Source organism: Mauremys reevesii, linkage group 4 (assembly GCF_016161935.1).
Source record: "Mauremys reevesii isolate NIE-2019 linkage group 4, ASM1616193v1, whole genome shotgun sequence".
Classification (NCBI taxonomy): Eukaryota; Metazoa; Chordata; order Testudines; family Geoemydidae; genus Mauremys; species Mauremys reevesii.
Genome location: NC_052626.1, coordinates 127,440,441 through 127,453,652, shown reverse-complemented (window position 1 = coordinate 127,453,652; position 13,212 = coordinate 127,440,441). Strand labels below are relative to the sequence as shown.

At 41.4% G+C, this 13,212-nt stretch overlaps 1 protein-coding gene across 3 annotated transcripts in view; it reads left to right on the top strand.

Moving 5' to 3' along the window:
• MAPK14 (mitogen-activated protein kinase 14) overlaps positions 1-13,212 on the top strand; it is a 59,081-nt gene that overhangs the window by 33,162 nt on the left and 12,707 nt on the right. For all 3 annotated transcript variants that reach the window (XM_039534692.1, XM_039534691.1, XM_039534693.1), the window contains exons 4-8: positions 5,299-5,410; positions 5,945-5,974; positions 6,422-6,469; positions 6,965-7,079; positions 7,882-7,953. In XM_039534692.1, coding sequence (XP_039390626.1) covers positions 5,299-5,410; positions 5,945-5,974; positions 6,422-6,469; positions 6,965-7,079; positions 7,882-7,953 — 377 coding nt within the window. The remainder of the gene's footprint in view (positions 1-5,298; positions 5,411-5,944; positions 5,975-6,421; positions 6,470-6,964; positions 7,080-7,881; positions 7,954-13,212) is intronic.

The window sequence follows — 13,212 nt, the reverse complement described above, 5'->3', positions numbered from 1 at the left end:
TTGAAATTTGGAAGGATTAAGAGGATTATAGTTAAATTTTGTTTTAGAATTACAGGTCTTTTCTATCGCTAATTTCTTATTAATCATCTCATCCTTCCTCCTGCCAGTGTAGGATTGTTCCCTATAGTGCTTTTGCTAGTACCTTGTCTAGTCTAGTTTTAAACCTCTGAACTTCTACAACATCGCATGTGAGATTATTTCAAGGCCTAATCATTCTCCTTGTCCAGAAACTCTTACTTCTAATGATATCTCCTTGTTGTGCCATAAACAACTCCTTCCCTGTTTTATATTTACACCCTTCAAGTACTAGTAGATATCCTTTGTGTTCCTTCCATCACTGTTTACTCTTTGCTGAGCCAACCTATACATATTTAGGCTGAAATTTTCAAAGGCACCCAGTTTCCTTTAGCGCCTTTTGAAAATCTCCATTTTAGCTCCATTAGTCTTGTCTAATGATGTAAAATAGTCACCCTTTTTAAATGACAAAAAAGCAGGAAAGGGGCAGTGCATTCATGAGTTCTTTGAAGCCATAGTATATATAGTGGTGTGTCCTGGTCATCTCCCTTTGTGCTACTCAGGCAATGCAGTCGGTACTTGCCTTGGTGGGTATGAGTGCTTCGGAAGAGATTGACTGGGTTGGGAAATTAGCATTTACCTTATCTGGAATAAGGCCACCTGTGCCAAGCCATTCATAAATTTTTAAAAGATATGATCCAGTAAATATTTGTGTCTCATGTTGGACTAAAGATGAAACCAATTAACTTTGAGAGACAGTGAGTCTGTGCCTATAGCTTGAAATTGACTTGGAAAGAGAGTATGAAAGCAGTCTTTTTTGGTTACTTTAGTGACTCCAAAACTGCTATAGTTTATCACCAAATTCCAGCCCCTTATGGAACAGGTTTATATTTCTGGAATCGTGATGTGCCTGGGAATGGCTTGTAGCAGGATACAGCTGTGAGCTGCTGCAAGCAGTTGACAAGGCATTGTCATGAGCTGTATAAATACAGTCTTTGATCCTGACAGATGGAGGGTGAGACAGAGGGAAAGTGGATAAATGGATATCTAGACCCGTAAGTTGTTCTTGGATCCCACACAAGTGTGATTCTGCAGCACAAAGGACAAGAGAGCACATGTTCTGTTAATGCAAATCTAGGACATTACTCTGTTAACTGTTGTATGCCTAATGTGGAGTCCTCTCACAAGTCTGCTTTCAGCTAGTCCCCTGGCATATGAAGGAAGGTGGTCTCTGGGGGCTGTGACCTCTTTGCTGGCTTGCAGATAGTAGCATTTGACAAATGAGGTATTTGTATTTTTTTCAAAGGCATATCTTAAAGCAGATCTCTACTGTTGAGTCTGTGCTCCATTAACATGTCTTGCAGGATTCTCCTAGGTAAAATCCATTACCAGACAATACTTGGTTGGCTCATTCCTGCTCCTGCTAAACAGGCCAGGATCTCTTGTTTCCAGCCATGAGTCCCTTGCATTACTATGCACTAGCTAAATGGAGCCACAATAGCTATTTTGTCTTTCAGTTACTACTTGTTTAGATCTCTCTTTTGGCTCAGTAAAACTAAGCCTAGTGCCTTCAGCTTTCTTTAAATAAAATAGAATTTGATCGTTGTGCCTCTTTCTCAGTCATCTGGTCTTACCACTTTAGGTTGCCTGCCTCCATTTTGTTTTTCTTTGCCCCTCTCCGCCCTTCCCCCCCCCCCAATCAAAAATGAAGCAGCTCTTTGGCTTGCACAGTGGTCAATATACTGATTCAATGGCCAACAATATGGTTGCCATTTTCAATGTTTAGGGAAGAACCAGAGCTGTCCTATCGGAATTCAGGTTTGTCTGCAAATAGTCAAGACTTGGGGTGAACATTTAACACTTTCCTGGGCACCTGAGGCTAAGTCAGCTAGAAAGCTGAGAGGTAAAAAGTATCTTATAATGCCGTAGTTGAGCGAGCCAGCTGGGTGTTTATTGGGCACATGGTTTCAACACAAGTTAGGCATGAAGTCCTAAGGTTGCACTTTGACCCCTTTGAAGTGTTCAGCTGTGTCATGCTTTAGGATATTGAGGTCACCTCATGCGATGCTCATCTCCATGCTTTGAGAATGATGCTTTAGATACAGCTTGAAACACATACTGAGGTGATGCTGAACATTCTGCAGCTGCTCTTGGTCAAGACTGTTTAAAGCCTCTGGGGATTCAGGCCAGGTCTACAGTACAAATCTGTATCAGTATAACTATGTCGCTTGGGGTGTGAAAAATCCACACCCCTGAGCGACGTAGTTATATCAGCCTAGCTCCCTATGTAGACAGCGCTATGTCAACAGGAAAGCTTCTCCCCCTGCCATAGCTATCACCTCTCGGGGAGGTGGATTAACTACGCCAACAGCAGTGGCTCTCCCATCGGCATAGGAGCGTCTTCACTAAAGTGCTACAGCAGCGCATCCCTCAGAGTCTAAACATTTTGGTGTTGATGGGTCATATCCCCACACCAGGGGTACATGGGTACCTGTTTGTTATCTCCTTCACGTCCTTTTTTCTGTCATATTGCCATTGCTGCGATTCACGCGTATGGACTTTTTCCGTATGTAGAAGATGGTGGTGGTTTAACCATCTTTTTATAGAGCAATGTGACTGAAATGGATGAAAGCAATGTAAGAGCTAGGTGTACCTTGTGATTCAGGGTGCTGTGCTAATGCCAGTGTCCCAGGCCCTGATGCATTGACACAACATTCTTTTCTTGCCATATGGAATCAAGGGGATGTTTCTGGTAACACAAGAATTCCCTGTTATGTGGATGCTGCTTAATGAGCCTGAAGACTTTTCAGATACACTGCAGATCTCCATAGGAATTGAATTAAAAGCTACACATTACCACCCCAGAGAGTCCAAGATAGCTAAGGGATACTTCTTCAGCTAGACAATCAAGGATTTCCGAGTTAAGACCAGTGGAGTGCTTTGAACTTAGGCCTCGCAGAAGAAAGGTCGCAGCTGCCCATCAGTGCAAACCAGACTGAATGGGTGGCAGTATTCCTCATACAACACTAGCGTTTCTGATTTGGCAGGATGCATTGTATAAAAGTGACTATGGCAACAAGGAAAACTGCCCATGGTTTGATGCCCGTGATTTTAGATGCAGGTTTGCCTTCATCAGGGAAGGGTTTCCAATGTGAAGACCCTGGCTTGCATAAACAAGTACAAAACTGAGCTATAGAAGATTGAGCTCCAATTTTTAGATTCTCTCCCACAGAGATTCTTTTTCTGAGCAAGCCAATTTAAAGTTCTTGGGTAAAATTTACAAAAGTAACTAGGAACTAAGTAACTGAAATGCCAAAGACACTTCTAAAGGTGGAATTTAAGGTCTCTTAAAAATGTTACTTCTGGTGTTTTTGAGGTTTTTATGCATCGCCGCTAATTGTCTGAGACTCATCCCCCTGGGGTTTCAGAGCCTGGGCTTCAGCCCAAAAAGGAATGTCTGCACTGCTATTTTTGGTCCCATAATTTGACCCCAAGTACATTGACCTGGGCTCCGAGTCACTCTGCTGCAGGTTGTCGGGTGGTTTTATTTTTGCATTGTAGACATACCCATAGACTTCTGACAGGGGAGAGATCTCCCTAAGTTTCATGTACTACTATACAGTGAGAGTTTAATGTAATTGGCCCCTGCCATCCTTAGCACTGCAAACAAAATCTGCACCATTCAGAATTAAACGATTTAGATGACAAAACCCTTGCTTCTGAGCTTGGTAAAGGCCCTTTACTACCAGAGGGAATAGGGGAGAATATACAGGGACTCTTCTGCTCATATACTGCTTCATAGCAAAACATTATGTTCTTTATGGGTTTGTGGCAGCAATGTCTATTAGGAGAAGCACTACAGAATCAGCAGAGTCCAGAGTATCTTATTTGAAGTACTGTCGGAACTAGCAGAGAAGATTGCTTCCAAAAAATTTCAGCACGTTAGGTCAATTTTTTTTTAACACAGTTTTATGAAAAATACCTATACTTCTGAAGTTAGGTAGTTTTGGGCTTCCTAATGTAAAACTATTACATTGCAAATGGTCTTTCACAATCTGCTCTTTCTCTTGGATGTACTGAATCATGTCTTTGGGTACATTTAGAAGGTCTAGAAATGGTACTCTTTCCAACACAATTCTGCCTGTTTGCACTAATGGACCAACTCAGTATGAAAGTATAGTGAGCATGTGCGGGGGCACAGCTTCTAGTTTCGCTAGAATTTATCATTCTTTAATCTGGATCAATGCCAAAATAAAAATCGAATGTAAATTTCCTACTAACAAGAACAAAAATAGAAAGTATTGGGTTTTTTTTTGTGGATTTATATTTGGATGGCTGGCCAGCTACCTATTGTATCTTTGGAATAAGATGCATTTATTGTTGAAAGTAACTAGCAATAATTAGAGTAAAATCCTTATACATAAAATTATCATTGGAGTTTAAAATACAATTTCTTGGCTTTTTAATTTCTCTTTGTAGTTGTTGTTAGAAGGTAGAAAAAAAAGGCAGACTCTCTAGACCTTGAACACCTTGATTGTCATAACTGAGGAAATCCTTGTCCAATCATTTTACATTTGGTAGAACCACATCTGCATTAGTAAAGGTTTGCCAGAATAGCTATATCATCAGATCCTCCTAGTATAGACTCAGTGTAGCTTATTTTGCTCGCTGAACATATGGGATTGAAGTAATGTAGTCCAGGACTTTACAAACCAATATTTTTGCTTGTTTGTATGGATGGGTAGTTTGGAAAGCAGTGGACACTTCGTATCCCAAAGAAAACTGGCATTCAATTTCATGCTTCAGGACATAAGCCGACATTGCCACTGGGGTCAGGAAGGAGTTTCTTGCCCCACCCACTATTCCATCCTGTAGAACATTGTTCAGCATGGGTATTCTGCTTTCTTGTGAAGCATTGGTATGGCCACTCACCTGGACTTCCAAATGTCCCAGTATGTTCCTAATGCCATGCAAATGAAGAAAATTGCTCTGCTACTTCAGATATTTCTTAGTTGACAAAAGGTTATGGAAAGAAAAGAGGAGTCTTAAATGGAGCTGCCTTTTAGTCATCTGTATTGAACAAGAAAACACTTTGTTCAGGAGTGTATGAGGAACAGAAAGGATGTCTCCATAGTGGTTAGTTATTCTAATATCCTGTTCCGTATGAAGCAAAGCTTCATTTAAGCCCTGTGGGAGTGCTAGTTTGCTTAGTAATTGTCTTTCATGGGAGAAAAGGGTATTTCCTGGTGGCTCTCCCTGTCCTACCTTTCCTTTTGTTTCTAGGTACCTGGTGACCCACCTCATGGGGGCTGATCTGAACAATATTGTGAAATGTCAGAAGCTCACAGATGACCATGTACAGTTTCTTATATACCAAATTCTTCGGGGTCTGAAGGTACTTGCACCAGTCCTATCAAAATACTGGGGAGATGGAAATTCCTGAAGGGTACAATCCTACTTAGAGATTAACACGAATGGATTTTGGAGTTTATTCACTCTCTTAGTGCATGTAGGGTAACCTTCTGTTGGCCTTTCTCCTGTCCACTTAATGATTCAGTATTGTTATAGTGCTCCACCAGAAACTCAGTGTGAATACATTCTCACATTGTGCATAGCAATGGGCTGACTCTGGAAGGTTATGAATAAGAGCTGTTCTGTGCATAGTGGATCTTTTATCCCTGCAATTTATATAATTATTCTAGTTTCATTGTTGATAACAGTGAATTCTTCAGTGTCTGGAAGGAGACAGACTAAGTATGAAACACCTTTGTGCATATGACCCATGGAAGGCCTTTGCACCACTGAAGTCCCACTTTATTCCTACTGCAAATGAATTGGGGCAGGGGGAGGTTATATGCTCTAGTAGTAAGGACATGGGAGGATGTTTACTCATACTGATCTGTAAAATATCTGTCATCTTGTGTTACAGTACATCCATTCGGCTGACATAATTCACAGAGTGAGTATTGGTACTAGGAGAGGAGTAATACAATCTACCCAAAGACACAGCAAGTTAAAGTAGAGCTGGGAACAGAACCCAGGAATCTTAACATCATTTTCCCTCTACTAGACCACTTTCTGTCATATTCCCCAGCAGCTTTCATCCCAGTTTTACAGGTGCTGTGATGAATAGATTCAGTGTCACACCTTTTAAATACATTGATTTCGGTACATTTTAAACAAAGTTATACTAACTGCTCCTTATACAGAAGGCCTATGAGAACAGGAGAAAACTCAGTAAAAATTGGCTCTAGAATGAGACTCCCCTTCCCCCCACTATAAAAAGTTGCATTCTTATTTAAATGGTTGTTAATGCCAAATGCAGACAATGCGTAGACTCTGCCATAGCTGCAGCTAATACGTTGTTATGCAAGACTGATGCTAATATTGTTTCCTTCTTTTTTAGGACTTAAAACCTAGTAACCTAGCTGTAAATGAAGACTGTGAGCTGAAGGTAATCTGGCAATAGTAGGCACTTAGTTTGACTTGTGATTTGAGTAGTTATGATGGACATTGAAGATGCAGAACTTACTTAAGCAAATCAGTTTCTTAATAGTTCAACTTAAAATGCCTGGAATACTTTAGTCCTCACCTGTTGTATGTTTTCAAGGGGCTGAAAGTAGGTTTGTGCTAAACTCCAATTTAACTTTTTACGTGTTGTGTGAATTTAGTGCTCGTGAGAGTAAAAGCTAACAACTCTGGCTTGGAATTGAGCACAGTACAGTTAGAGGCAAGTTATGCACACACAACCCTGCCTCAGTGCTGATACTCGAGGCCTATTCTATTTTTGTCTAGTGCCTTAATTTGTGTTCCATAATCTACTCTTTGCATTGTTCCATCCAGCTCTTTCTCCACCCAGTCTCAAAACTGCCTGATTATTTATTCTAAAGAGTTTGGGTTTCATTTTTCCATTGCAACAGTGTGCAGCTTTCTTTTTTTTGTTCTGCAGATTCTGGATTTTGGTTTGGCCCGGCACACGGATGATGAGATGACTGGGTATGTGGCTACCAGGTGGTACAGGGCTCCTGAGATCATGCTGAACTGGATGCATTACAACCAGACAGGTACATTAGCAGAGGAGTTCTCCCACATTTTGATAGTGTAGCTCTCATCTTGATAGGGATTGTTTTATGGACACCCCCCCTCTCTCTTTGTAAATGTGCAATTGGGGCAACTATAGCAATTGTACTTGAGTAAAGCTGAATGGGAGGAGGCAGCATCGTGTGGCCAGCCAGCTGTCCATGGACCACAGCATGAGTATCATTACATTAGCATTCACAGGATTTCATTTAAATAATTCACTTACAATTCTTGAGATTATAATGAGCAAAATATCCGTCCTCATAGATATTCCTCTCATTTTGCCAGGTCATGACTTCCTATAGGGATAGATAGTATAAATGTGCTCCTTTGATTGCATACCTCTTTTTTTTTTTCTTTTTCTGTTCTCCTGTCACCCTCTCCTCTTTACTTGTGTATACATCCCCCTGGAAGGTTTTGTGGCCTTCCTTTTCCATCTGTTTCCATTTGGGTATGACAAGGGTAAGACCAGGCCCTCTTGCAGCTGTGCAAATCCATCCCACAGACATCTGCCTGCCTTGAACAGGCTTTTCCCTCTTCCTCTGTGGACTTTGATATCTGATGGGCATTATGCCAGCTGGGGAAACTTTCATCTAATTAGGTATTAGGTTTGCTTCGTCAAGTGTCAGCTGAGGGTTACGGAACATTGTTGGCTGGCTTGGGACATGGTATAAGTTGTATTTAACACCAAAGCATGGAGTTATTTCTACTTATTGATAAAGGTAATTCTGTTGAGATTTTATTTTTCCTATACTACATTTATCTTTTTGTTTTTGTTTTGTTCAGTTGATATTTGGTCAGTGGGGTGCATTATGGCTGAGCTGTTGACTGGAAGAACATTGTTTCCTGGTACAGACCGTATCCTTTACAAATTTTATTTTCTCTTTTGGAATGTAAATTAGAGTTCTTCACTTTCACTCATTTCCCAAGGAAATAAAATTTTCAGTGATGACTTCTTGGCTAGGTGTGTCCCACATGAGAAATCATTACTGTGCAAAAGAAGGCAGAACTCTTTCTCTTCACTGGTACCTGCATCCAACGAAGTGGGTATTCACCCATGAAAGCTCATGCTGCAATACATCTGTTAGTCTATAAGGTACCGCAGGACTCTTTGCTGCTTTTACAGATCCAGACTAACACGGCTACCCCTCTGATATTTGCCATTACTAGAACTATCTTGTGTTCAATTTCTGGGAGTCCCTCACCTTGTCAGTCTGGCAAAATTATTGGGTTCTGGGTTTGGTCAGTGGCACAATATGCCCCATATTCCTATTGCATCCTGCTTGTGCTTATTGCAGATTCCTTATAAGTATAAAATATCCCTTATTTCTCAGTAAGGTGACCTTCCATGTATGTTTAAATGGGGTGCTATTAAAGCAGTGATTCTCCTGCTTCTTTAGGCCAGGGATCACTTGCCAATTTGTTCCAGATATCCAGCTCCCTTGTCAGATGCTTACTAATTTTAATCAGATGGGTTCCACTCCCCCTTTCAGTATGTGCTGGTGCAGATGTGAGGGCTCAGGCTCTGTTGTTTTAGAATTCTTTTGATAGCACCAAAGTGGCCTGGGTGAGATCTTTTGACAAACCTACAAGAGAGGCGACATGCATCTGATGAAGTGGGTATTCACCCACAAAAGCTCATGCTCCAATACGTCTATTAGTCTATAAGGTGCCACAGGACTCTTTGTCGCTTTTTACAGATCCAGACTAACACAGCTACCCCTCTGATACTTGACTAAAAGAGAGGGTAATTTGTTAGGGGGAGAATAAATCCTTTGCAGGAACATCTAGGACAGTGGTCACCAACCGGTTGATTGCGATTGACTGTTGGATCCTAGAGGAACTCCCAGTCGATTGCGGTCTTCGGCGGTGCAGTGTGGCTACTGCTAAGGCAGACTCCCTGCCTACCCTGGCCCCACACCGCTCCTGGAAGCGGCCAGTGCAGGGGGGAGTGGTGGTCTCCCTCCGCGCACCGCTCCTGCCTGCAAGCACCATACCCACCGCTCACATTGGCCAGGAGAGCTGCGGGGGCAGTGCTTGCAGAGAGAGGCAGTATGCAGAGCCGTTGGCCCCTTCGAGGAGTGGCTTGGGGCCGGGTTAGGCCCTCAACCTCGCTGCACCAGCCACTGACTAGGAGCCTCCAGAGGTAAGTTCTGCCCGTCAGGAGGCCACACCTCAACCCTCATCCTTGAGCCCCCTCCCGGAGCCTGCATCCCGAACCCCCTCCTGCACCCCAACACTATGTCCCAGCCCAGAGCCCCCTCCCAGAGCCAGCACCCCATACCTCCTCCTGCACGCAAACTCCCTCCCAGGGCCCTCATCCCCTCCTACATCCCTGCCCCAGGCTCAGCCCAGAGCTCCCTTCCACACTGCGAACCCCTCGTCCCAGCCCGGAGCCCGCACCCCTTCCTGAATGCCAACCCCCTGCCCTAACCCGATGACAGTGAGTGAGGGTGGGGGGATGGAGTGAGTGCGGTGGGGCATCGGGGAAGGGGCAGGGTAGATCCTGGGTTGCCATTAGATTCAAAAAGTGATCTTGGGCGTAAAAAGGTTGGAGACCACTGATCTAGGAATATCTTCCCCAGGGAATTAGAACAAAAAAACTACTATTTAGAACAAATTGGTATGTTTCAAAGAAAAAAAAAAACTTTAGTATAGCTATTAAATTACTAGGGATAAACATCATCCCTGGCAGAGGTGATTGACTAACATCTAAATATAGGGATGGATTTTGACAGAGATTAACCACCTTTCACCAATACTCCCCCCACACCACACACTCGATTGTAGTGTGTCTGCATAAGCACTAACATTTACATCTATTTACTGGATCATATTGTCATTCAGTTTTCTATAAATGTTTAATATGTTAACTTACTATTTAAGATGTTGTCTTGGAAAGCACTTTCCTAGGTCTTTAAAAAAAAAAAAAAAAACCAATTGCCTTTTTCCTTTCATTACACTTGTGTCATCTTCTGTTGTATGTTTTCTCTTCCTCCTTCAGTGTGTCTTACTATTCCATCCTTCCTCTTCTTGTTTTGCATTATCTACTTCCTTTCCTTCCCTACTAACTGTGATCTCACTCATCCCTCTAAATTTGCTAAATATGCTCTCATTCAACATCAGTCATCATCTCCTTTTCCCCTCCCCTCTTTTCAGTTGGGCTACTTGATCCCCAGTTCTGCTTCTCTCTGTCTCTCCCACCCTCCTCCTTGTCTGGGGTCTAGAAGAGAGAAATAGACAAAAACTACTGTCTCCCCATTTTGACTACCTAATTGCTGACAACCAATTTATCAGGTCGTCTGGCCTGGACACCTGGCTTTTTGCTGCAGAAAAATAAACCAGAATAGCTCTATCAGCAAAAATATCACTGCTGTTGACATTTGACCCTGGAAGCACTGGCACCCTGAATTCAGAATATAAACAGGAGAATACTGATTCAGAGTCTCTAACAAAGGTTGCTTATGCTTCAGATGCTTCAGATGATGTCTCTTCTGCCAGATGTAACCAAAAAAGCTACAAAGACGTGTAATTAAAATGTCTCAAATAGGATTTGCAATATAAAAGAGGCAGTGTGGCCTAATGGATAGAACACTGGACTGGAACTCAGGGGAACTGGGGCTGCCATTGGCCTTCTGGGTAACCTTGGGCAAGTAACTTCAGCTCTCTGTGTCTCGTTTTCCTCCTCTGTAAACTGGGGATGTTAGTTCCTTTATAAAGTGCTTTGAAATCTACTGGTGAAAAGTGCTGTATATGACTTAGATGTTTTGTTAAATGCCAGGAAATACGTCTCAGTGTGTACTTTACTGTACTGAGCAAAATCGATAAATCTCTCCTTCCAAGTCTGAGAGACTTTCCTCTGACTTTTTAAAATATGCATTATAGGCATATAACTGTTTGATTTTAGGAAATCCTGTCCTTTCCTGTGTCATGCTAAGGTGCTTTACTAGTTTATATATTTCCTGCAGATACTTGCAATTCTCTGTCTTGAACGCTTGCATTCTTTCACACATGTTGATGATTTGTCGCATCATGATGCTTTTCTCCTAATCAGTGCTTGATTTTATATAACGGTATCGAGGCCCTTCCCACACCTCCTCCACAGATATAGAAAGCCTTTAGTAGTTCTTTGAGCATTGCCTGCATGGATCCTCACCTTAAGTGACAGGCATATCCTATGCACGTTAGGTTAGCATGTTCTGGAAAACAGTATCTGTTGGGGGTTGTGTATATCTTACCTAAGCCTTTACGCCGCATGCCAAAGATATAAAAGGGGGCTAACACCCTCCCAAACCTTGACTTGGTCCTGCATAGGCAGCAACAAGGAACTAAAGGTAGTGACACACCCAGATCTTCTGCATTTGTTAAGATCAGTGCCCTGAGCTCCCAACGTGTTCAGCATTGGGGGTTTATTATTCAAGTGATTAGCCATAGTTTCTATAATTATATGTACAGTGGGAACATTAACTCTCTAAAGTGTTTTCTTCATCTTGGTTACCTTTGGGGTGAAACTCAGAGATCAAATGTGAGGTTCTAAAGTTAGTAAAATCTTTTTTGATGAGGGAAGAGTTGTAGGGAAATAATCAACAGATGCAGAAGATTTTGGGGTCATGGGAATAAGATCAAGGACTGTAATTGACTGAAAACCTTAATTTCTCACTGTCACACACAATCAGATTAATCATTCACTGTCCTCTTGAAATTCAGTCATCTTCAGAAAATGAATTAAGTGATTTCAGATATTTGTAATCTTCCCTTATGTTTAATACTAATATTTGTGCTTTTACAAGTATATTTTCCCATTGATTAAAAATATTTTTATCTCCGCTTTTTCAGTGGTCCACACAAATAAGAGAGGAAGCGGATTTGCTGTTTTCTCTGTACAAAGTACTGTCATGTGCAAAAGGAAACAAATATTTCTTTCACTGTTGGCAATCTTGGACGTTCGTTATAACAATATAGACAAAATTATATTTCTCTGATTGTTAAATTGACTGTATCCCTTTAAATTCTGTGATGAATATATATATATAATTTTTTGCCGTCCAATCACGTGCTGTTCTACAGAAGTTTCATGTTGAAAATGAACCATTTGGAAATTACATGGTCTCTTGGTACATTTTGCTCTGCTTGTCTAGCCTCTCAAGTATTCTTTGGACATGCTTTGCGTGGATAAGCTCCTGTAATCTTGCAGTGTCTGCTGATGATGATGGAAGATTGATTGTTTTCTGCATTTCAGGATCATTGGGACTTGAGTCCTCGGAGAGCCTGTGGCGATCCCTTTTGAGGTTTGCATGCTCTGCTTTCCCTTTCCATGCACTTTTCTTCTTGTGAGTTTTTTTGTTTTGTTTTTGTTTTCCTTTTGCTTTGTGTGTTTACTAACTTTGTTAGTTTGGTGTGTAACTGTTCAGAGTTCACTTCACTCCGACACCACTTGCCCCATTAGTTAAGGTTATGCTTGTAATTCAGTGGGGTCCAGATGGTAGGCCTAAACTAGATGGAATAGTTCACGTGTTTGCATGCTGCAGTGTCCACTCAGCACGTTAGTTTTGCTTTTGGGAGCTACCAAGGTAACTGAAGTGTAATACACTTTGGAAATTTCTAGTAACTTCTAATACCTTGATGTTTCCTGAGAATAGGGTTGACACGGCAGACAGCACACTATGTGCAATAGCGTCATCTGCACACCTGTATTCACACACCAGATCAAAGCCAGCACTCTGGATTTGTTGTGAATGGGTAATTCAGTTAAGGAGTTCAGACCCTAGCACTATTGCAGTTCTTCTTTTGATCATCTTTTCTTTATCAGGTAAGATTTAAAAATAAGAGGATCTTAAAATTTAGACACAGTAGTAAATATTTTTCTTTATTTATAAAATTATATACTGGATCTATTTTTAATAAAATAGATCAAATCAACTTTGTAAGTGCCAAATAGTTATTGAGTTTTTAAAGTGTAACTACCAAAATAAAAAAATGCTTCTGACTCTCACTTTAGTTCAGTTCTTTCACACTTGTAAATCAAGCCTTTTTTGCATCTTAAAATAACACTGGGCAAATTTAACATTAATATTGCACATTTCTTTCAAGATTAGATGCCAAAATACTTGGGCTTAT